Source organism: Dama dama, chromosome 11 (assembly GCF_033118175.1).
Source record: "Dama dama isolate Ldn47 chromosome 11, ASM3311817v1, whole genome shotgun sequence".
NCBI classification, from domain to species: domain Eukaryota; kingdom Metazoa; phylum Chordata; class Mammalia; order Artiodactyla; family Cervidae; genus Dama; species Dama dama.
Genome location: NC_083691.1, coordinates 49,309,315 through 49,334,664, shown reverse-complemented (window position 1 = coordinate 49,334,664; position 25,350 = coordinate 49,309,315). Strand labels below are relative to the sequence as shown.

At 42.5% G+C, this 25,350-nt stretch overlaps 1 protein-coding gene across 1 annotated transcript in view; it reads right to left on the bottom strand.

The window, feature by feature from the left end:
* Positions 1-25,350, bottom strand: part of CTNNA2 (catenin alpha 2) — a 1,329,932-nt gene that overhangs the window by 869,159 nt on the left and 435,423 nt on the right. The window contains exons 4-5 of the mRNA XM_061156261.1: positions 23,096-23,262; positions 4,600-4,719 (exon numbers count right to left, since the gene is read on the bottom strand). Coding sequence (XP_061012244.1) covers positions 4,600-4,719; positions 23,096-23,262 — 287 coding nt within the window. The remainder of the gene's footprint in view (positions 1-4,599; positions 4,720-23,095; positions 23,263-25,350) is intronic.

Here is a 25,350-nt window from a genome sequence, read left to right as displayed (position 1 = left end):
GACTGCCAGCTGAGCATCTCTGGGAGAAAATTTCTCTAGTTTCAAAATGTATCATTAGAGGGTATTTGAACCACTGGGGTTCTATTCCTATTTGCTCAGTTGGTACATGAAAGATGGATGACCTGGAAACAGTAAATTGCATCCTCTCTTTTTTTCGGTCAAAATAATTCTGAGACAAGCACATTATATTTGATATTTAGGATTGGTAAGACAAACCATAAATTTGTAAGTAAAGAAGTAAACAACCAGACTTCCCTGGTGGCCCAGTGGAAAGGAATCTGCCTGCCAATGCAGGGGCCATGAGTTCGATCCCCCATCCAGGAAGATTCCACATGATGTGGGGCAACCGAGCCCATGTGCCACAACTTCTGAGCTTGTGTGCCACAACTACGGAAGCCCACGTATCCCAGAGCTGCACCCTGCAACTATGAGCCCCAGTGCTGCAACTACCAAAGCCCATGGGCCTAGAGCCTGTGCTCTGCAACGGGAGAAGTCACTGGAATGAGAAGCCTGTGAGCTGCAACAAAGAGTAGCCCCTGCTCACAACTAGAGAAAGCCCCCAAGCAGCAACAAACACTCAAATAATTAAAAATAATGAAATAAATAAATTTATTTAAAAAAAACCAGTAAACAATTGAGCCGTCTATCTCCTTCTGCTTAGGCACTAATAGATCCATGCCAGTCAACAGAATTTCTAAACCAAGACAATTTATTTTTAGCCCTAAAGCTCAACACAGATAAATAGGGAACCAACATGTGAGGGAATCCTTTACACTGGACAATCTAGGCAGTGCCATTGGAAGTTATCAAGGGTCTTAATTAACTTCCAGAACACCTGGCCAGAAATTTTATATTCCATTCTGGGATATCTATACTAATAAGAAAATCTAAATGTGAAAGTGAGAAACACAGGGTAGGAAATTCTTTCCATAAAGATATTTTTAGAAACATTTTTAACCACATTGAAGAAAATTGCAAACAATGTAAATGTTGAGTTATGAAGAACTGGTTAAGTAAACTACTGAAGTTCTCATTTGATGGACTCGTTGTGAAGTGAAAGTGTTAGTTGTTCATTCATGTCTGATTCTTTGTGACCCCATGAACTGTAGCCCGCCAGGCTCCTCTGTCTAGGGATTTCTCTAAGCAAGGATACTGGAGTAGGTAGCCATTCCCTTCTCCACAGGATCGTCCCAACCCAGGGATTGAATCCATATCTCCTGTATTGCAGGCAGATTGTTTACCATCTAGCCACCAAGGAAGTTCCTGGACTCTTTATGTGGATATTAAAAGAAGTTTCCATAAAATAATAAAATGGGTAATATAAATAAAAAGGAGACTACAACATGAATACTTATATGTATAGCATGAATATAAATGTTAAAATAAGAAGATAAGCAATTGAAAGGCAATCTATCAAAATATAAGTACCACGTTTTTGTGGCTGATAGATGGCTATGTGCCTTTTTTTCCCTTCTTTTCTAAATTTTCTTGAAAGAGTTTGAAATAGCTACTAGTTAAAATGATGTTAATGAGATAAAAACAAATCATATGTATGGGCATTCTGAGGTGAATATCTCATATTATTCCCATGGATTTTAATACCAGTTACATGCTAATGATTTGATGAGTCTTGATCTCCCCTCATCTCTCTCCTATTTAACATTTCTACATGGATATCTTATAAAAATCCCAAAATCAATGTATCTTGACACCACTTGATACCACTGGAAGACTGGCTGCTTTCCAGTCTTCATCAATCTCAGTAAATTCACCACCATGTACATATTTGCTGAGACAGAACCTCAGATGTGAACTGGTCGCATCACTCCCTAACCTCCCAAAGCCACTTCCACAGCAGGTCCTGAGTGTTCTATTTTCAATGTAAATTTGGACTCCCTAGGCTTTTCTCCATCTTTACTGCTGCTACGCTAATGAAGACCATCTCTGAGGCAGAAAGGTCAGGGCAGGGCCCCAGGACGGCCTCATCAAGTGTAGGCATTAGGCAGAAGACAAAGTCACCTCTTTTTTTTTTTCTCTTAATGAGACCACAATGCATGAAGGAATGGCAACTAAAACAGAAACTGCAGCATCTGAGCAAGAAACTCTGAGCATGAAAACCACAGAGCAGGTACAATATAATTGCACAGGCTGCTGATGACCCTGTAGGACCTTCCACATGTGGTGCCTGATGTGGGAAAATTTAAGGGGAAAAACAGCTCTTAGAATACCTGTAGCATGGCTTCAGGAGAAAAATGCCAGGACCAGGAGCTGACATACACTGGTGCAATCCAGGACAAACATCAGCTCTTCCCTCAATGAATGTCCAATCCCTAATCAAAAAGACCCCTACCCATTCAAAGGGCTACAAGATAAAAGGCAGATCAACAATGCTGTGGGGCATTACCAGGTCCAAAGGACACCCACACTCCTCTCCTTAACTTTTGCTTCTGCCCTGAATAAACTGCTACTTTGTTCTCTTTGCTCCTCAGCCCCAGAATGTGTGTTTATTTTTCCTTTGCACTTTTGTGTTCCTCACCCAAATTCTTTTGGATGAGTTGAAAAAGTGCCTGGACTTTTGACAAAGTTTTTCCAAAAAGTGTCACTCATCTAGAGGACTTCAGTCCCACCCATCTACAACTAGTCTCTCCTCTTTGACACTACCCCTTTTTTGCAACATATCTAGAAAAATATGAAAATGTAAATCTGAGACTTTGATACCAAACTCCGAACTGTTCAACTTCTTGCTACTTACTTACAATAAAAAATCACTCCCAAGACTCTGAGTGTCCTGGCACCCACCTTTCTCCCCAGCCTCCTGCTAGGTTCACTGAAATTAAGTCAATGTAAATTTTTTTTTTTTTTTTTTGGTCAGGCTCAATAAATAGCTTCTGGGCCTTAAACCTTTGCTTCAGAGTGACTTCACTCCTAATCAAACTACACATGGTGGGCTACCAAGCAAGATTCCACCTGAACAAAGGATTCTGTTGGTAACAAAATACCTGAAAGTAATCGCATGAACTAAAATCATATAAACTCTGGGAAATAGTGAAAGACAGGGAAGACTGGCATGTTGTAGTCCATGGGGTTGTAAAGAGTCAGACACAACTGAGCAAAGGAACAACAAAATCATGCCTATGTGCCCATCACAAAGCACTAAAAGTTCTTTAGGGAAAGGGACAAGATCTTGGTCAGATTTGTAACCCAGGTATTACTTCTGTTTGGTACAGATGAACACTCAAAATGTTGGCTAGAAGTTTCCTGCTGGTCATTGAGCACATTAGAAAAAGTCACTGGAAGTTGCCAGAAATCCTGGGAGCAGTCAAGAGGGCAGGTGAAGAGGATTTTAACAAATCTCCCCATATTTAAAGATGCTGTTTGCTAAGAATAAAGAAAAAGATCCACTCTTCAGAACACACAATTCTAATGGTCCCTATAGAACAAACAGCTGGCCAATCGAGGTGCCAAACTGGGACAATGGGGAGCAGAGAGAACCCAGGCCAACCATCTTCATCAACATGACTCAGTACCTGTGTTCTCCTTCCCTCTTCCACTCCACTCTCTCCCTCTTTCTCTCTCTCTCTGCCTTTCCTCTATTTTCCCTCATGTTTTCTTAATCTCTTTCATAAAAGTTTTACTCTGCATGCTGCATTCTTGGGAGAGGGGTGTTGTACCTATATGGTGCTGTCCACATGGTGGGGAGGTAAAAACTGAAGGCAAAGTGCCCAGAGAGTGGCAATTGTGCCACACCAGTCTGATATTTTTTATTTCAATCAGGTCAGACCTGTGGTGTGAAGGGGGAGAGGTATCGGGAGGGATGGACTGGGAGTTTGGGGTCAGCAGATGCAAACTCTTACATGCAGAACGGATAAACAACAGGGTCCTGCTGTTTAGCACTGGGAATTATGTTCAATATCCAGAGTTAAAACATAATGGAAAAGAATATTTTTAAAAACTGTATCTATATGTATAACTCACTAACTGCTATACAGCAAAAATTCACACAACGTACTATTCTAGATATGCTGCAAAGATGGGCCAGTGTCAAATTACAATTTTTAATGTAATTTCTTACATTAAAAAAATAAGTAAATAAAGGTCAAATAAAAAAGAGAAAGGTTAGAGCCTGGTGGGGTTGGCAGGGTGGTCCCCACCAGTAAGGCAGGTGGCCTGTGATCAACTGTAAGTACCCAGGGGGACTGGGAGTACCAGCAGTGCACAGTGGGACCAGAACTGACCCAAGTAGGAAACTGTCTTTGTGATCACAGGTCCTAGGGTATTTGATGATCTGACAAGCAGTTGATGCAGTTGATTATGCACTGTCCAGGTCTACAAAACTGCAAGATTATGTAAACTCACTCGCTTTCTCCCCTTGTTGTTGTTCAGTCACTCAGTTGTGTCCAACTTTTTGCAGCCCCATGAACTGCAGCATGCCAGGCATTCCCATCCTTCACTATCTCCCGGAGTTTGCTCAGACTCATGTCCATTGAGTCAGTGATGCCATCCAACCATCTCATCCTCTGTCACCCCCTTCTTCTCCTGCCCTCAGTCTTTCTCAGCATCAGGGTCTTTTCTCCCCTAGATTTCCAAAATTTTTCCTACCTGTTGTCTTCTTGCAGCTACATAGTTAAGTTTCACCATCTCTTTTCCAAATTCTTTAAAGCGATTTGCAAGGTCTTGCTCATTTGTAGCATTTTTGACAGCTTCCAAGGCCTCCTCCACCTGAAACAAACAAACAAATCCAATATATTTATAACTGGATAGTATTTCAATATTGGACTTCACTGGTGGCTTAGTGATAAAGAATCTGCCTGCAACCCAGAAGATGCTGGTTTGATTCCTGGGTGGGGAAGATCCCCTAGAGAAGGAAATGGCAACCCAGTCCAGGATTCTTGCCTGGGAAATCCCATGGAGAGAGGAGCCTGGTGGGCTACAGTCCAAGGGTTGCAAAAGATTTGGACATGACTTAGCAAATAAACAACAACAAATTTCAACATTGCTAAACATGTTAAAAACACTAGTTGTTAAAAAATGCATTAATATTTAAATAAAATAATAGGAAAAAGTACCCCAACAAGCATTTATAATCAGAAAATTACATACTATTTCTTATACAAAAGATGCATGCATGCTGTCACTTCAGTCATGTCCTACTCTTTGTGACCCTATGGACTGTAGCCAGGCAGGCTCCTCTATCCATGGGAATCTCTAGGCAACAATATTGGAGTGGGTCACCGTGTCCTTCTCCAGGGGATCTTCTGACCCTGGAATGGAACCTGTGTGTCTTATGTCTCCTGCATTGACAGGAGGGTTCTTTACCACTAGCACCACCTGGGAATTGCTATATAAAAGATAATAATTGCTAAACTTCTAAATCATATAAAACACTACACTGTTTATATTTTGAGCTGTGATTTACATAAGGAATATGGACTTTTACTTTCAAGTAGAAAGATAAAGAAAAATAAACTTAAGAAGACGTATGGATTTAAAAACAAACACCAGAAATCTTCATAGGAGGAAATGTTTTGTAAAAAAACTGGAGGAACTCCTGGGCTGCAAAAAGCTTGAGATAGCTTAAATCTACATCTTGGCATCACCTCCAAATCTGCAGTAAAGGGATTGTAATTTCATTTTTATTTCATTTATTTATTTACTTATGGCTATGCTGAGTCTTGGTTGTGGCACACGGGCTCATCAATGCTGCTGGGAGAATTTCCCTTTTCTGTGGTGAGCAGGGTCTACTCTCTAGTTACGGCTCTTGGGCTCTCAAATGTGGGCTCAGTAGTTGTGGCAGATGGGCCTAGTTGCTCCAAGGAATGTGGAATCAGTTCTCAGGCCAGGCATCAAACCCATGTTCCCTACATTGGCAGGAAGATTCTTAAGCACTGGATCAACAAGAAAGTCCTAGGGATTGTAATTTTAAGCTATGATTATGCCTTGCCATTCCATAAAGGAGAAAACAATGAGCCTCAAGAAGTAAGTGAATTTGAAGTTTTGTTGCCATTTAAGGTGGCATCAACTAGGGTGAACAGAATAACAATCACTGGAAATAACCAAGAACATAATTTCGAGTGAACAAGGCACAAGATGGAAACCACATCTGCAAAATCGAAAGTTCTTAGTTTTGAAGGGAGTCTGGTGGAGAGGCCTCAACTAGTACAGGCTTTTGAGAAAGGCAGCAGAAAAGAGAGAGAGAGAGAGAGAGAGAGAGGGATGGTAGCTCTGATAGTTGGACTATAAAGAGGGCCAAGCACCAAAGAATTGATGCTTTCAAACTGTGGTGTGGAGAAGACTCTTTGGAGTTCCTTGGACAGCAAGGAGATCAAACTGACCAGTTCTAAAGGAAATCAACCCTGAATATTCATGACTGACACTAAAGATCAATACTTTGGCCATCTGATGCTAAGAGTCTACTCATTGGAAAAGACCCTGATGCAGGGAAAGACTGAAGGCAAAAGAAGGTGATGGCAGAGGATAAGATGATTACATAGCCTCATGGACACAGTGGACATGAATTTGAGCAAACTTTGAGAGATAGCGGAGGACAGAGAAGCCTGGCATACTGCAGTCCATGAAGTCACAAAGAGTCAGACACAACTTAGTGACTGAACAACAACAAAGCTCTAAAAGAGTAATAAAAAATACTGAGGATGTATGGCCTACTGCAGAATTCCAATTGCCTCTTGTAGTTTAGATCGAATCAAAAGACAACGTACAGACAGTTCATGGTTGAGAATGTGGGGATCCAAATGACCACTAAAGTGGCTAGAAAAAGTCATAGATTAACACAGTACCAAGTGATAGAGATACACAATTTGTTTAAACTTGACACAATCACAAAGGTTGCTAATCCAACTTCCTCACCAAGTTTCACTGGGTGGAGGAAGAAAATGGTGTATATAAACCAGTGATAATGGATATCATCACATCCTTTCCTCCACAGATATTATAATACCATTCAGTTTACCCAACAGACTAACATTTCATTAAGGAAAGAGTCGCAGCCAGAATGGAGGTTATTTATAAAGATGGTGAAAGTAGCTCAATCTAGACTCCAGATAAAATTGTTTCCGTTCTCATCATCGATGGAGATTCTCCATCTTTTTTTTTTATTTCTATTTGTAAAAACACAAAATGATTTACTTCATCAATTTTAATGTTTTCCAGTTTCTATGCAGGCTTTAATTATACTCAAGGAAAAGAGAAGTATAGTTGAAAACAGAACTGTTGTGTGTTAGGATATCTTTTAGGCACTCGAGTCAAAGGGCATTTTATAGTATGAAATGGCTCATTTAAACAATTTCATGGATTAATGAGAATCTCATATCTCAAACCTTTAAAACAACTCATCAGTGATGTTTCTTTCTAATAGATTTATAATCATTTTACCGTGGCTATCAACAGCGTCACTGAGAGGAAGCTGTTGGCAGTTAATTTGTTCCTGCTGCTTATTTGAGTTGTAAATCTTTTCTTGGGACATAAAATCTGGCCCCAGGGAAGAACAAAATAATTATCTCAGAAGGAACTAAATCTTGGAATTGTCTTATTTTATATATATATTTATATAAAACAGGCTTCTTGTTGGTTTTTAATCAGGCCAATTTGGAGTATTTATTTTGCTTTGTTACACATCACTTATTTTCTTATTGTTTTTCTCTGAAGAATCCAGATGCTGGTCTGAATTTATGTTTCTAATTCAATGAAGTTCCTTGGAAGAGCAACACCAGTGATAGTGTCTGTCTGCGTAAAGCTAGACTTTGTCATACTCAGAGTTCCAGAGTGACAGGTTTCTAGTGAGAAGCTCTCATATCGAAACACACTTCTGAACCTACCCAACACCCCACAGAAATGGAGAGAATGGAATTAACATCTAGGATTTAGGATACCATCACCGGCCCAGTATACTGCTATTAAAGAGATAAATGATACACAGAGAGAGTGGGAGAGAGAAAGAGAGAGAATAAATACAAAGTGGAAGGGACACAGACAAGGAAGAAGAAAAAAAAAAACAAAAACAGGGTGGGGGGAGAGATGAGCACTTCCAGGCACTTCTGAAAAGTCAAAATCAATATGAAAATCAAGTTTTTGGTTTTGAACAGAGCCAATGTTCTTTTGTTATTTTCAGGTGTGTGGAGAAAAGAAATTGACTCCTACATGCCAAGCAATGAATCCTCCTGCCAGTTCAGGAGACACCAGAGACTCGGGTTCAATCCCTGGATTGGGAAGATACCCTGGAGTGGGGAATGTCAACCTACTCCATTATTCTTGCCTGGAAAATTCCATGGACAGAGGAGCCTGGTGGGCTTTAGTCCATGAGGTCGCAAAGAGTTGGTCACAACTGAGCATACACACACAGAAGTGAAGCGAACATCTTAAAAGGTAATCCTTATGTAGAAGAGGAACCCAGGACACTTTGTCCACCTACCTGCCCCACAGTGACACATATAGGTCAGTATGTGTAGGGAGGGCTATGGGGTCAGACTGGCCTGTGTTTCAGCCCCAGCTCTGTCATTTGTTAGCTCTGTGATCCAGGGCAAGTCACCTAACCTTTCTAAATTCCAACTCCAATGTCTTCATTAATAATACGAAGGCAATAGAGTCCAGATACTATAAAAGGTTGTTCTAAGAATAATATTAGATACAAAATGAAGAAAAGAAATAAAAATGAAAAATATGAAATAAGGTGGTAAACTAAGTCCCAAGATAAAATAAATATAAATGGGCTAAGTGCTTTAATTAGAAAACAGAAATTCTCAGATGGGGCCTTTAAAAAGATCCTGCAATATGTCATCTATAAGAGACAATTTGAATAAAAAGATATAAAATGTTGAAAATTACAAAATGAAACCTTCTACACTAATGAATTTGAAAACCTACTTGAAATTGACAAATAGGTAAAATGCCAATATTGATTTTAAAAAGAAGTAACAGAACTCAAATAGACCAAAGAATGTTATAGAAACAGACATGGTAGCCAAAGATGACTTTTCTGCTCTTTTCCCAAACAAACCAGGCACATAAGGCGGGGGGAAAATGAAATGTAAAATAGCAAATACATAGCAGAATGCCTGTCAAGAATTAGGAGCTCCTTTCATAGACATGGGCTTCCCAGGTAGCTCAGTGAGTAAAGAATCGCTTGCAGTGCAAGAGATGCAGGTTCGATCCCTGGGTAGGGAAGATCCCCTGGAGGAGGGCATGGCAACCCACTACAGTATTCTTACCTGGAGAATCCCATGGACAGTGACGCTTGACAGGCTATATAGTTCATGGGGTCACAAAGAGCCAGACAGGACTGAAGCGACTGACACACACACACACACACACACACACACACAGATACACACACACACACATATACACACAGAGAGATACACACACATACACACACACAGATACACACACACACACACACATACAGACTTGCTGTATAATACACCTAAGGGTAAACATTGTTTCTGAATAACTGTAAAAAGGAAAGACTACTTCTTGCTCTTGGACTATCTGCAGGTGACAAGAAATCTAGGAACAGTGGAAGGACGTGGTGGTCTCACGGGGGAGCTGTGGTAAGGGGAGTTTGCCGCGGCTCTGTGTGCCAAGCCGGATTGGGAAATGACTTCCAACAAGCTGATAAAGGGGGCCCTCAGGGCAGTTGCCACATCCTTCCCTGAAATGAGAACACCCTCCTGACCTTGGGTACTACTGAGGACTGTTCTCACAAAAGCCAGTCTGGGCTGAAGAACACTGGTGCGAGAACCCTCGGCTCCCGCAGGTCTTCCTGTCCTTAATACTGGAGCCTGCGCATGGGAACAGCTGAGCAAAGTGAAAATTCTAGACAGGATATCCCGGTGTCCTCTATCTTTACTGGATTGAGATATTATTTTCAGGCTTGTCTCTCACAACTCTTGAAATCTTTGATCTTCTCACAGAGTCTGCTCAATATAGCCCTTACCCCCATTCCAGAGCAAGCCTACTTGCCACTATTATTTACTCCACAATTGTGTCTATTTGTTGATATAGACTTTTTAAATCTAGTCCCTAACTTTCCCAACTGAAATTTCACTCACTTACTTTGAGATAATAAAAGTAGACTGAGAATTCATGAACTAACTCAATACCTTTTAAGCACCTTCTAGGGACTAGGCAGACATATAGGTATGGGCACAACATTGAACACAGGAGTCTGGCCCTCCTCCTGGACTGTGTGATATGTTTCTTCTGGGCACTGTCACTGTCCATGTTGTTACAATCAACATCTCTGTTTGGACAGACTGACTTCATTCCAGGGTCCTAATCCTGATACTCAGTTGATGGGATTTTAAGTGAAACCCAATGAAATGATGTAAGACAATAAGGCCCCTATGTACAAACTTTCAAGTTGTGAACTTGCAAAGACGCCAATATGCATTCCCTAAATTGAGTGAAATGGCAGCTTGCCTCCATCTCTGTTGCTGATGACCCTTCAGCTCTACGATCTCCCACCTCCCCTTCCTCCCCCAGTCAGTAGCTCTTCCTGTCTGTTCACTCAATGCCAGGCCCTGTATGCCAGCTGTTTACTGGACTACTGTATTTTCAAGGCACTGTGTTGTAAGGTGAAAATGTTTTATTTTTCTGTTTAATTGTTTTACATGTATTATTTGTGTGAAAAGTATTATAAACCTATTACAGGACAGTACTATAGAGCTGACCGCGTTAGTTGGGTACCTATGCTAATTTTGTTGGACTCATGAACAAACTGGACTTACGAACACACTCTTAGAACTGAACTCATGTGTATGTAGCAGACTTATGGTATGTTATTCGAAGTTCTCTTATTAGGATCTGGATTTATAGCGAAATTTTAAACTCTTAGGTTGGAGGAAAAGAAATTGCAGTTTTGGACCCTGAGTTTTAAATCATTATAACTATGCTCAACTACATCTTTATTAATCAAAATAGGAACCATTACAATCAACACATTTTTGCCAAGGAGAAAAAAGTTTTATTCCTATAGCATAAAAATCCACGCTTCATGGTTTGACAAACTCTTGGAAAGCATTTTCTGAGACCTGCTAGTTGTGGAAGCATTTTTGCTGCAAAAGTTGTCAAGATGCTTGAAAAACTGGTAGTTGCCTAGCAAGACGTCAGGTGAATATAGCAGATGAGGCAAAACTTTGTAGCCCAATTCATTCAACTTTTGAAGCATCAGTTGTGTGACATGCAGTCTGGAGTTGTCTTCGAGAAGAATTGGGCCCTTCCTGTTGACCAATGCCAGCTGTAGGCATTGCAGTTTTCAGTGCATCTCATCGATTTGCTGAGCATGCTTCTTAGATATAATGGTTTCTCTGGGATTCAGAAATCTGTAGTGGATCAGAGGGGCAGCAGACCACCACACATTGACCATGACCCTTTTTTGGTGCAAGTTTGGCTTTGGGAAGTGCTTTTGAGCTTCCTCTTCATCCAACCACTGAGCTGCTTGTCACTGGTTGTAGAGAATCCATTTTTTGTCATGTATCACAATCCAATAAAGAAATGGTTCATTGTTGTTTCCTAGAATGAGAAGACGGTACTTCAAAATGACAATTTTTTTTTTTTAATTTTTAGTGAGATAATGAGGCACCCACTTCTCAAGCTTTCCCACCTTTCCAACTTGCTTCAAATGCCAAATGATCATAGAATGGTCGACACAGTTCTTGGGCAACTTCTCCTGTAGCTGTAAGAGCTTCAGTGATGGCTCTTAATTGGTTGTTGCCAACTTTCGATGGCTGGTCACTATACTCCTCATCTTCAAGGCTCTCATCTCCTTTGTAAAATTTCTTAAACCACCAGTGCACTGTACGTTCGTTAGCAGTTTCTGGGCCAAAGCATAGCTGATGTTGCAAGCTGTCTCCACTGCTTTATGATCCATTTTGAACTTGAATAAGAAGATTGCTAGAATTTGCTTTCTGTCTAACATAATTTCCATAGTCTAAAATACACATAAAATAAGCAGCAAGTAATAATTCATTAACAAAAAACATAAAGTGAGAAATGTGTATTAAAATAATGTGTAACATTGTTACTGAAAGAGTATGTGTGTGGAGTCTGGCTGCCTGCTGCTCAAAAGCCAATAAGCAAGCCAAGTTGGTAGAAAGGAAAGTTTGTTTTATTTCAGATGCCAGCAACTGCCGGGTGGGGGGAGGGTGGCAGACATCAGTCCAAAGGCTGACGTCTGTCCAAAGCAGGGGGTGAGAGTTTTTATAGATGGAGTCGGGGGAGGCGTTACATGCGGAAACAGCACAGTCATAGCTAACAGTCATCTTCAGATTGTTCATCAGTGGTCTGACTAGCATCATCTTGGTTGTTTTAGATACAGTTAATCTTCAGTTCCAGGGTGCACAGGTTCCCATTTCTTTATGGTCAATTCTCAGAACTGTGGCAGCCCAAGCCAACTTATATGCAGAGCACATCACGAGAAACACTGGGCTGGAGGAAGCACAAGCTGGCATCAAGATTTCCGGGAGAAATATTAATAACCTCAGGTATGCAGATGACACCACCCTTATGGCAGAAAGCAAGGAGGAACTAAAGAGCCGCTTGATGAAAATGAAAGAGGAGAGTGAAAAATTTGGCTTAAAGCTCAACACTCAGAAAACTAAGATCATGGCATCCGGTCCCATCACTTCATGGCAAACAGGTGGGGAAACAGTGGAAACAGTGAGAGACTATTTTTGGGGGCTCCAAAATCACTGCAGATGGTGATTGCAGCCATGAAATTAAAAGATACCTACTCCTCGGAAGGAAAGTTATGAGCAAAGTCACAGCATATTAAAAAGCAGAGACATTATTTTGCCAACAAAGGTCCATCAAGGATATGGTTTTTCCAGTAGTCATGTATGGATGTGAGAGTTATACTATAAAGAAAGCTGAGCACCGAAGAATTGATGGTTATGAACTGTGATGTTGGAGAAGACTCTTGAGAGTCCCTTGGACTGCAAGGAGATCCAACCAGTCCATCCTAAAGGAGATCAGTCCTGGGTGTTCATCGGAAGGACTGATGTTGAAGCTGAAACTCCAATACTTTGGCCACCTGATACAAAGAGCTGACTCATTTGAAAAGACCCTGATGCTGGGAAAGATTGAAGGCAGGAGGAGAAGGTGACCACAGAGGATGAGATGTTTGGATGGCATCACCGACTCAATGGACATGAGTTTGGATAAACTCTGGGAGTTGGTGATGGACAGAGAGGCCTGGTGTGCTGCGATTCATGGGGTCGCAGAGTTGGACACGACTGAGTGACTGAACTGAACTGAAGTCCTGGGTACAGTCTGTCATTATGTAGTTAACTTCTCCACCTGGGGTTTGTTATCTGTAAGACAGCTCACATGATATGGCTCAGAATATTATCTATAGCCCTTGAGAAAGAACCTTGAGCAGGTCCTTGACTACGCTTAATGACTAAATTATTATTATTTAGTCTCCTTTGACTGTTGCCCTTTCTTTCAGCATTTCTCATTTCTCTGATTAAACTTATTCTTTGACTAAGTTTTCCACATGCAGAAGGCATTCAGATGACATGGTGCGGGGGCAAGGACCACAGCCTTCTGCTCCATTTCAACATAACCATATTTATTTAAGAATATATTTCAATATCAAATGGCAAAGTTCAACAATGCAAAACCACAATTACTTTTGCACCAACCTAAGTATCTTGGAAATGGGAGTTGGCCAAGTCAATGAATGAACAAATATAGAATTCTATATTTAACGACTTGTTGAATCATATAATCTAGTTTGACACTGATATCTCAGCATCATCATACTTTATCTCTCTGCCTCCTAAAGATAAGCTGCCTTCTTGATTAAATTTTGTGTTTCCTCGTGAGCAAGTGAAGAAAATGATTTCATCAGAAAGCAAGAATGATTAAATGCTAGTGTCACTGATTCATAATGTGCCATGTTTTACAAAACACAACAATAATACAGCTTGATACATTTCCAGTTATTTTCAGCTTGTACAAGAAAAACGACAATAGTCAGTTTCACTGATTACTTATTGATGAACCAGACAATGTTGCAAATAGTTTACACGTATCTAATTTAGTCCCCCCAAAATAGGCCTTTGAAGTTGATACCTCTCTTGTTTCTGCTTTACCAAGGAGAACTAAGGCCAGACAGGTGACACAGCCAGCCTGAGAGGTCTCATAGCAAATGTGTGAGGTAATCTGGGTTTGAATCCAGGTACTTTGCTCCAGAACACATACTCTGAACTCCTGAGTTGGGCCACCTCAATTTCCCTGAAAGGATGGGTTCGTAAAGCTGCTGGAGTCTGGGTCTGGATCATACCGATCAGCTGATACTGAAGATTCTTTAAGGTCCTGCCCCATCTGATCAGTCTGCAGGTTCTAGTGCTTCTACCTCTTTAATTTCTCTAAAATCTACCCCCTTACAGTTCACACGGCCACTGTCTGCATTCAGCTTTCCTTTCATTCACTGGCCTGGGTCATGTAAAACATCTCTCAAATGTCTCCTTGATTGGGCTCACCCTTTTCCAAACTGCTACCAAAAGTATTTGTCTAAATCAGGAATTTGATTTTATTGTTTAGAACTACTCAATTGCTCCCCATAATCTATAAACAGAGTCTAAACAAATTTGTTGTTCAGTCGCTAAGCCATGTCCGACTCCTTGTGACCCCATGAACTGCAGCATGCCAGGCTTCCCTGTCTATCACCATCTCCCAGAGCTTGCTCAAACTCACGTCCATTGAGTCGGTGATGCCATCCAACCATCTCATCTTGTGCCACCCCCTTCTCCTCTTGCTCTCAGTTTTGGTAGATTCCAAACTAATCATGATAATCAAGAGGCTCCCCACCCTACATCTCTCTCTGACTGCCCCTCCCACCTCAGCCCCTCTGCTCCAACAATGAATCAACCCTATTATTGTGAATACTCCAAATTCTTGCCTCACTCTCGTGCCTTTGTTCTCTCCTCAGTTTGTGAAGCTCTGTGTAGATAAAACTTTTTGCCCCACCTGAATCCATCTCCGCTCTTATGCAAGAACACCCCAGCTGTGAGCAGTAAACCACTCTCTTCTTGGGCTGGTTATCAGATCCCAATTCATGCTGTCTGCCTGCTCTGTGAGCCCTTTAATAATTGTTCCTTTGTTAAGTTTTGTGGGGCGAGTGTGGCAGACAGGCAACAGAGGGGGAAGGGGTTTTGTCTGCTGGTCCTAGAGGGCTCCCTGGACAGAGGCAGCAGCAGGGGCAGCTCTTCCAACACCAGGTGCCCCCGGGGGTGATTCTGTAGTGGAGTGTCTCCAGAAAGACATCTCTTCATGAGCACTTTTTTCCTTGACTCCTTAAAGGGCAGATTTCTAGCAAGTTCCATTGGCTTGTGTAGCACCTCAGTATCCCTTCTATAATCCAGTGGTCCAGGAACATCTGGATCCTGGCCCTGGTGTGGGTGGGCTCTCTCTCTAGGGCTCCGTCCATCTGCCATTCCTATACTACTGGGCATTCTTCCTAGTCAATCCCTTGTTACTCTTATCAGAGCTCACAACTCTTCACGTTGAACTTTCTGAGCTCAAATCACTGTGTAGCTTCAGTCTCACTACTGTTTGCTGTGCACCAACCTCTTTCCTGGGGCTTCCCTGGTGGCCCAGATGGTAAAGAATCTGCCTGCAATGCAGGAAACCCAGGTTTGATGCCTGGGTTAGGAAGATCCCTTGGAGAAGGAAGTGGCAACACACTCCGGTATTCTTGCCTGGAGTATTTCATGGGCAGAGGAGCCTGATGGGCTACAGTCCATGGGTTCACAAAGAGTCAGACATGACTGAGCAAATGACACTTTCACTTTCACTCCTCACAGCCTCTTTCCACACCCTCAACTCCTAGCTCTCAACTTCAGGCTTGGGCTTGTGACCCCAGCCTGTTCAATCTGGTTCAAGCAACCGATTCAGGAAAACACAAATCTCATTCTGTTCACTACAACCCATTCCTAAGTCCTGTCTTTCCCAACCACATCACCCTTCTTCATATTATCCTGAATTCCCCAATAATACATTTGGTTGAACTTATCTCACCCTTGTCTTGCGGGTGTGGTGAGGGAGAGGAACAGTGTTGACCAAACTCAGAAACAGCACGTCCCATTTCCCCTCTAAATAATTAACTCAGAGATATGTATCTGATTTAGAGGCTTCCCTGGTGGCTCAGAGGGTAAAGCATCTGCCTGCAATGCGGGAGACTCGGGTTCGATCCCTGGGTCAGGAAGATCCCCTGGAGAAGGAAATGGCAACCCACTCCAGTATTCTTGACTGGAAAATCCCATGGACAGAGAAGTCTGGTAGGCTTACAGTCCATGGAGTCACAAAGAGTCGGACACGACTGAGCGCTTCACTTCACTAGAGGCCGACGGAACCAACAAGCTTGTGGAACCTTTATTTGAGCTTCTAAGGAAGAGAATTTCTTCTTTTTTGCTATCTTTAGTCTAGAAGCATGTAATCATGAGAATGTTTTACAGCTACCTTGAGATCATGAGAAAAGGGCCTATAGAGAAGAGTGTTCTTCCTGAGAGAACAAAGAAACTGGTCCTTGTCACATGTTTGTACCTTGATCAAGCTCTGCCTGAAGCCAACTGCCTCTGGATTTTTAGTTTGGTGAGTCAATATATTTCCTTTGTGAAAGACTAAGTTGGGTTGGGTTTATGTTATTTAAAAATGGAAAACTTCCTAATTATTGTATTTTCCTTCCAGATGAGACCATAGCAATATGCACAATTTTCCCAACATGCACTGCACTCTTTCTTAATGTCTCCCCCACTACCAGCCTATAAAGTTTTAAAGGCAGGAGCTGAGTCTTATTTACCTTTGAAGTTATGTATTGTGGCACAATGTTCTGCACACAGTAGGCATCCGATAAGTATCTCTTGAAAGGATAACTGAATAAATAGATAAATTCTAAACAACCCAGCTATATGAAGTTCATGCCATGACAGCTTTGATGAAAAAGGCATGCTAAGAATATGGGCAGTAACTTCTACATTTATAATTAGAGACAAGGATATTTTATACCAATTGCCTGCTGTTATTCAAACATAAGAGCCACATTATGTGCAGCAGAAATTAATGCAACACTGTAAATCAACCATATTATAATAAAAAAAAATTTAAACCATATGAGAACTGCAGAAGGAAACATAAAACTATTGAGAAATAATGTTACTGGGGATTCTCTAGTCCATTTGATGCTAATGTTACAAAAAAGTATAGGTAATATTAAACCTACCCCCAAAACAACTGGGCAGCAGCATTATATTTGGCCCCTGGTGGTCTCAAAGATAATCTGAATTTTCTGAGAAGTTGACTAAAGGGTTGTGTATTCTATGTTGCTATTGGCTTTCCAGGGAGAAGTTCTGAGACAATTGAGTACATCATTATTCCAGGACTCAGCTTGAGTACAGAAAAAAAGTGACTGTTTCCTCTGACATACACATGTCTAGGTGAGTCTGTGTGTAATGTCATCACCAACGCCAAGAACCAAACAATAGAATTTGATTACATTCATTCGGAGACTAGGGAAAATAAATACCGCTCTTCTCGATCACTGATTGAAATGCGAGACTCCTTTCAAAGTGTGAAGAGTCACGTCTCAGCCTAACACACTGACAATGTCAGCTGATTACAGGACACACCAGGTGTCTGCAGGGAATCACTCACCAGCAACTTCAACAATACAAGTGATTATAATTCAACAGTTCTTAATGATGTCTGATGTGCAAATGATTCTTTTAGCTTCACTCAGGAACATCATATTCCCACTTTGGCGATAACTCAGCTTTGAACTATATGTCACTCACTATTTCATCAGTAACTTCTTGAATTCAAAATAACTACAGTAGCAAAAACCTTTGACAGCCCTATCGAATCTTTAATAAAATATATTCAAGAGAGCTCAACATAAAGCACACATGAATACTTACAAAATAAAGCAACTAGCTTCATATGAGCAGTTAGAATATTTATGTGTGTGTGCTAAGTTGCTTCACAGTCATGTCTGACTCTTTAAAACCCCATGGACTGTAGCCCTCCAGGCTCCTCTGTCCATGGGATTCTTCAGGCAAGAATACTGGAGAGGGTTGCCAGGCCCTCCTCCAGGGGATCTTTCTGACCCAGGGATTGAACCCGTGTCTCTGATGTCTCCTTCATTGGCAGGCAGGTTCTTTACCATTAGTGCCAGCTGGGAGGCCAGGTTATATGAAAAGATGAACTATACCAGCATAAAAACTTGAGTTTACAAATGTAATTTTAAGGTAGCAGAATGCAAAAACCTATACTCTGCCAAATCACACAGTCTCTGTAGAATTCCCAATTCTTTATTTGATTTGAAGGATTTGCTCAGGATTACTCAATTTGCCAGCAATTACCTACAGGATGCGGGATAGAAAATAAAGGCAGGCACTTTAGGAGAATAAATGGACTTTCCTTCATCTACTCAGTGAATTATTGATGCAAAAACATGGAAATATGTTTCTGATAAGAAGGCAATTCTGTCCATGTTCCTGTAAGTTACTCAGAAACAAGAAAATAAATCAATATCTGGAAAGAACAGCAATAAAGTTTTGGCACATGGCCTAAAAGATTAAAAAAAGTAAAATATTATCTGTAATGCTCAAAGATAAAATAGCTCTGCAGTGGTTAACATGGCAGGAAGCTACAGGACTCCCTATAGTGTATTAATTAATCTTTAGATCCAACAGAAAACCAGGTTACTACTTTATTATCATTAGGAATCACCTGCCACCCTTTTGCCCATCTATATTCTATCATCCACTTAGTAAAGAAATTCACTTTTATTTGGAAGAAAACTTGGTAACAGTATACATGATCATTTCTAACTTGCTCCATCAAAATAGGTAATGATATTTCCTTCATCTCACGTTTATGCTCAGATGCTCAGTCGTGTCCGACTCTGCAACTCCATGGACTGCAGCCCACCAGGCTCCTCTGTCCATGAGGATTTCCCAGACAAGAATAATGGAAGGGGTTGCCTTTTCCTTCTCTAGGAGATCTTCTCAACCCAGGGGTCAAACCCACATCTCCTGTGTCTCCTGCATTTACAGGTGTGTTCTTTACCACTTAGACATCCGGGAAGACCCTCATCTTAAGTCAAAAACAAATAAATAGATGTTAGCAGACAAATTTGTTTATGAGAGGATGTGCTTCTATGGAAAAAACAAAAATGCTAAGTAGAATTGTATACTATGTCTATTTGCAATTAATTGTTGACACATTGTCTTTTTTACCTGGTTGGAGCACTATTCCCATCCTGACACCCTGATTGCCTCAGTGAGAACACCAGAATCTGCAGTTCCCCACTGATGCCACAGGATGGCACCATTCCACCACTACTGTCCCCTCCAGAGGTCAGACTTCGAGTACAACAAATGTGTTATTTAGTCTTACAATCATTTTTAATTTTATTGCTGACAGTCTGACAGGACTACTTAATATTGCTGGGTTGACCTTTCCATATTTTGTGCTAAATCTTTTTTTTTTTTTTAAACTTCTCTTAATCTGCTGTGTCGGGAAGAGGATATAATTGACTCTACATTAGGACAGGCTATAGTGTGATACAGCACTGGTCAAAACAGATGGATAAAAGGCAGTATTCCAGGCATCAGCTGGTGCCCTGCAGCACTCTACAGACCCCAGACTTCATAAGCACCAGCCACATGTGGGCCGTTCAGAGACAGTATTTTTTTAAGCTTTCATCACTCCCCAGAAGGGGCAGAACTGGCTTTCCACAGAACGTGCATGCATGCATGTTCAGCCTTATTCAAGTCTTTGCAACTCCATGGATTGTAGCCTGCCAGGCTCCTCTGTCCATGAGATTTTCCAGGAAAGAATACTGGAGTGGACCCTCCTCCAGGGGATCCTCCCAAGCCAGGAATCAAACTCATATCTCCTGCATCCCCTGCATTGGCAGGCAGGGTTTTTTTGTTTTGTTTTGTTTTGTTTTGTTTTTACCACTGAACCACCTGGGAATCCCAGCACAGAGAATGCTAACATATAAGATGTAAAGTTAATTTCCTTAGGTCCAGTCCTGTTCTCCTTGTAAAAGAAGATGGTCCCTCTGGGGAAAGATTTTTCTTACAATGTGGCTTTTGAAGATTAGGCAGGTTGTAAGAGAAAGGAAAGAAAACTTATTCTTCAACACACTTGAGAACAGTCATCTGTAGCCTTAAAGATCCACATAACTCAGGTGGGGCTGCAGGAATAACAGCCAGCGCTATGGCCTGAGAGTGGTTCCAGAATCTGACAATGGTGACAGGTGCCACTGACCAGACACTTACTTTGCACCAGACTCTGTGATAAATGCATCATAGGAATTTCCCTGTTGAGAGCTCCCCGCGGCTCTGAGGGCTGCACTGTCATTAGCCCTCATATCAACAGATGAGGTGTCTGAAACCTGAGGTTTTATTTTTTGCATTATATATACACATGGGCTTACTAAATAGCCCAGTTGGTAAAGAATCCGCCTGCAATGCAGGAGACCCCTGTTCGATCCCTGGGTCGGGAAGATCTTCTAGAGAAGGGATACGCTACCCACTCCATTATTCTTGGGCTTCCCTGATGGCTCAGCTGGTAAAGAATCTACCTGCAATCAGGGAGACCTGGGTTCAGTCCCTGGGTTGGGAAGATACCCTGGAGAAGGGAAAGGCTACCCACCCCAGTATTCTGGCCTGGAGAATTCCATGGACTATGCTGTATAGTCCATGGGGTTGCAAAGAGTTGGACATAACCGAGCGACTTCCACTTCCACTTTATACACATATTTATTGAAATACAGTTGATTTATAATGTTGTTAGTTACTGCTGTACAGAAAGGGATTCCATTGTACATCTTTCTTTATATTCTTCTCCATTATAGTTTATCATACGACATTGAATATAGTTTTTCCTGTGCCATCTATAGGACCTTGTTTATTCATTCTATATATAAAAGCTTACATCTGCTAACCCCGACCTCCACTCAGGCCCTCCTCCAAGTACCCCCTGCCTTGGCAACCACCAGTCTGTTCTCTACGCTGATGAAGGTTTTATGTGGTGGGTTATGATAGGCTGGCAAGTGGACACCAAACATGATTACACCTAGGCTGTCTGACTCCAGTGGCCAAAAGGTTCAGCGTAATGTTACACTGCCCCTCAACATCCTCTGCAACAGGTGGCCTCTCTGTATATTGCTTACCTCATCCAACTTGCCAAGAGTCTTCCCTGGTTTCTGAGTCCTACTCTCCGGGGACCTCCCAGGTGGTGCTAGCAGTAAAGAACCCACCGACCAATGAGGTAGACACAGAGAGGTGGGCTTGATCCCTGGGTCGGGAAGATCCCCTGGAGGAGGGCACAGCAACCCACTCCAGTATTCTTGCCTGGAGAATCCCATGGACAAAGGAGCCTGGTGGGCTACGATGGTCTATAGGGTCGCAAAGAGTCAGATACTACTGAAGCAACTAAGCAGGCACACACTCTGTGGGAGAAAATTCCCAAGCAGGTTCTGCTCTGTGTCCCTTGGCTCCTCAGGAACCATGAAGAGCGGGCGACACCTGCTTCATGACCATGTGACCCATGTTGGGGATGCTGGGATTGGAGGCCTTTCATCATAGTGCAGAATTCATACAAAACTTGGAAATCTTGGCTCCTTTCTTGGGGCCAGCCCAAGCAAGGCCCTGCCTAAGAATTTTTGACACAGAACATTTGTGCTTTTGGAAATTTCTCAGTGAACTCCCCTACTGGATAAATATGAGATGGAAAATGAGGTAAGAGTAGGTTGACATTTTTCACTTCCTATCTCACCTGGCCCCTCATTGTTCATTTCCTGGGAAAAGAAAACAAGAAGTTGAGAGGGAAAGTGATAAGCCAAGAATGGCCAGACCTGGGGGAACTAAGCCAGCAAGAGGTTGGTTCCCCAAAAACAAAAGTCCATGGTTCACATCCCATCATCTAAGGACCCTGAGTTCAGTGTAGGGTTGGTGCCAACAGTCCAGGAATGAAAGCCACAGCAGGCATGGAATAGAGATCCTTTAGGCAGAAGCCATGTTCCTAAGTAACTGTTTCATCATCAAAGAGTAGAATCGTCCAGGAGGGACCAGATGCCCCTCACCAACTAGGAAAGAGAGCAAAGTGTAGAAGTCATGGGCTGCGAGGGCTGCACATGACCCTGAAAAATTTGTGACCAGGGCATGTGTCCACTTCCTTCAACAGAAGGCTTAACTGGAACCAAGGAATCGTGACAAGCAAGGGACATATGATGGGGTTGGTGGGGCACACATGTGCACCCAGAGACCCAGTCCAGGTGTGTGAGATGAAAATTGATGCAACAACATTGACTTTAGTAAACAGTGGCTTCTTTTTATTGCCAGACTGAGGGAGGTTCAAAGTACATAATTCTATAAAAGGGCAACGATAGAGCAGTTAACAAAATAGAATGTAACAGGATCTGTATTAAGGTGGGCAGAGGTGGTCAAGTGGCCAGCTGCCTAGAAGAGCTGCGTGTGTGTCCCATCACTCAGGCATGTCCGGCTCTCTGCAGCCCCACAGACTGTAGCCCGCCAGGCTCCTCTGCCCATGGAATTGTCCAGGCAAGGATACCAGAGTGGATTGCCTTTTCCTCCCCGAGGGGAACTTCCTGACCCAGGGATCGAACACAAGTCTCCTGTGTCCTCCACACTGGCAGACAGGTTCTTTGCCACTGGGCCACCAGGGAAGCCCCTAGAAGAGCCGGCCTGGCCTGAATGACTACAGGGACCAGCGCTGCTCTGAATCTCAAGACAAAACCAAGGTGGGCACCCCTCACGAGGCCTCTGCAGCCTGAAAGATGCACAGTTTTGTACTCTAAGAAATAAGGGGAGATTTAAACTCCCTGTTTTGAGAGAAGGCAATTCAAGTGAATAATCTGTATCTTTGAAAAATATATTATTGAGTATAAATTGAGTATTAGAAAAGTTAAGGGCATACCACTTGGGTGAGTAACCAAGTGACCCTGTGAGTGGTAACACATTGTCAGTCCAGCTCAGCATGGTACTATCCGCGGTCACCACCACCATCCACACAAAGTATATTTTGATAAGTTCTACATACGTACAATTTTCAGATGAGACAAAAGCCTCATGACGTCCGCCATGTCCGCCAGGATGAGCAAGCGGGTCACAGCGGACAGCAGGGCCCGTGCCGCCCGCACCATGGTGCCGCGCTTCACCGACGAGCAAGGGTCATCCGCAAACTCCGAAGAAGCGATGCGCATGGTCTCACCTGGAAGACAGACATGGAGACACACGTGGGTAGACAGGAAGCTCAGAGGCCGGCAGTCACAAAGATCTGTGGAGGGGTAATCAGAGCTCTCACAGCAAAACCACCCTGGCCCGGTGGTACCAGCTCCCTCATTGAGGCAGAGACTTTCAAGTCAGACCCCTCAGTGCCCCCAGACAGGTGCTGTGGACAAGATCCAAGTATGAAATTATGTTTTTAGCATCAATATGTTTGGAGGAATATGTTTGATTCAGTTTGTCTAAGAGTTGAGATGAATTTGCCGACCTGAATCATTCTCTCTCCAAGTCCCTTGAAACCAGTGGTATTTACTAGGCTAGTTGGTTTCTAACAGCTGAAGAACAAAGCTAACAGCTCCAGTGGGGACTGAAACTAAAGACTTTGACCTGATGAACTCTGTTCTCTTAATTGAGTTAAACAGACAATAACAGACTACAGAGAGAGTCCGTGCATGCATGCTCAGTCACTCAGTTGTGTCCGACTCTTTGCGACCCCACGGATACGAGTCCACCAGGCTCCTCTGTCCACGGGATTCTCCAGGCAAGAATACTGGAGTAGGTTGCCATGCCCCCCTCCAGGGGATCTTCCCGACCCCAGGGATCTAACCCAAGTCTCCTGCATTGGCAGGTGGATGTCATTCTGTAATACAGAGAACATTTATGAGACAATTGAACCGATTCAGCAAATATTTATCAGGCACATACTGGTAAAAATTCTCTACCAGGGTCTGGAATTGCAAAGGTAACCAAGAACGCCCTGGCCCCAGGGAGTTCACAGTCTAACGAGGACACACATTGTAAATACATACTTAAAATACAGAGATTACATGCCATCATAGACATATGGCTAAGAATGAAGGCAAAAAAGAGGAGGAAGCAATTAACTCAGTTAGTGTGAGGCTGGGGGGCTTGGGGGGGGGGGGGTTGGGGGTGGGGCAGGGAAGCTATCAACACTAATGGCCTTTGAAAAGCCAAGACGCATTCACCTGGAAGATGAAAGTGGGCAGGGCTCCTGAGGCAGCATGAACACCTGGAGGCTCCAGAACTTGGAGGAGGTCGCTGAGCCCAGGGAAATGCAGTCACCTGAAGGTCACAGTGAGGGCTGTAGGCAAGAGAGGCACCAGGGCCTGGGACACTAGGCAAGAGATTTGGACTGTGGCCTCAGGAGGAGATGACTTCACAGATTTTTATTTTGGCCATATTATGTAAAACTGGAGGGGTCAAGACTTGTGCAGAGAAAATAGGCAAATGAAGTTACAATCTGAGAGAGCAGATGAGGACATAGATGGGAAAAATAGGAACGGGATCCAGAGATAAGATCTGTATCAACGAGATGATGAAGGGAAACATGAAGAGACCATGGAGAGAATCAATGGATTTGGGGATTAATTATGTATGGAAGGGTTTCCCTGATGGCTCAGAGGTAAAGAAGTTATCTGCAATGCAGGATAGGCAGGAGATGAAAGTTTGATCCCTGGGTCAGGAAGATTCCCTGGAGGAGGAAATGGCAACCCACTCCAGTTTCCATGCCTGGAAAATTCCACGGTCAGGGGAGCCTGACAGTATACAGTCTAGGGTCCCAAAGAGTAGGACACGACTGAGCACACACATGCGTTATGTACGGAAACCAGAGAGGAGTTGGCAGTAATGGTGCATACAGACCCACCACAATGGACTGGTACATATTTGCACAAAGGGACCCCAGGAGTGGGAAACAAAGGGAGGTAATTAAACTACATGAGATGAGCCCCATGTTTGTGGGGTGGATATCTACCATGTGTGGCTGGATCTTTTAAAGAGGCTACCATCCATGATATGTATATGACACGGTTGCACAGCTTACTCTTTATGCCTAGGCACAAATAGCTTGAAATATAACAATAGTATGGGAGAAGATTAAATTATTTTTATTATGATACTGGTGAATTGTCAAGATGTATGGCTCTAGAGGCCTAAATAAACTTTAAGGTAGAGGTTGGCAATTAAGATATACATATTCATCACTTTTCTGCCTTTTGGCTAAGATCAAGTGAAAAGATACATATTCAATCCAATGGTCCACAGGCTTACATAA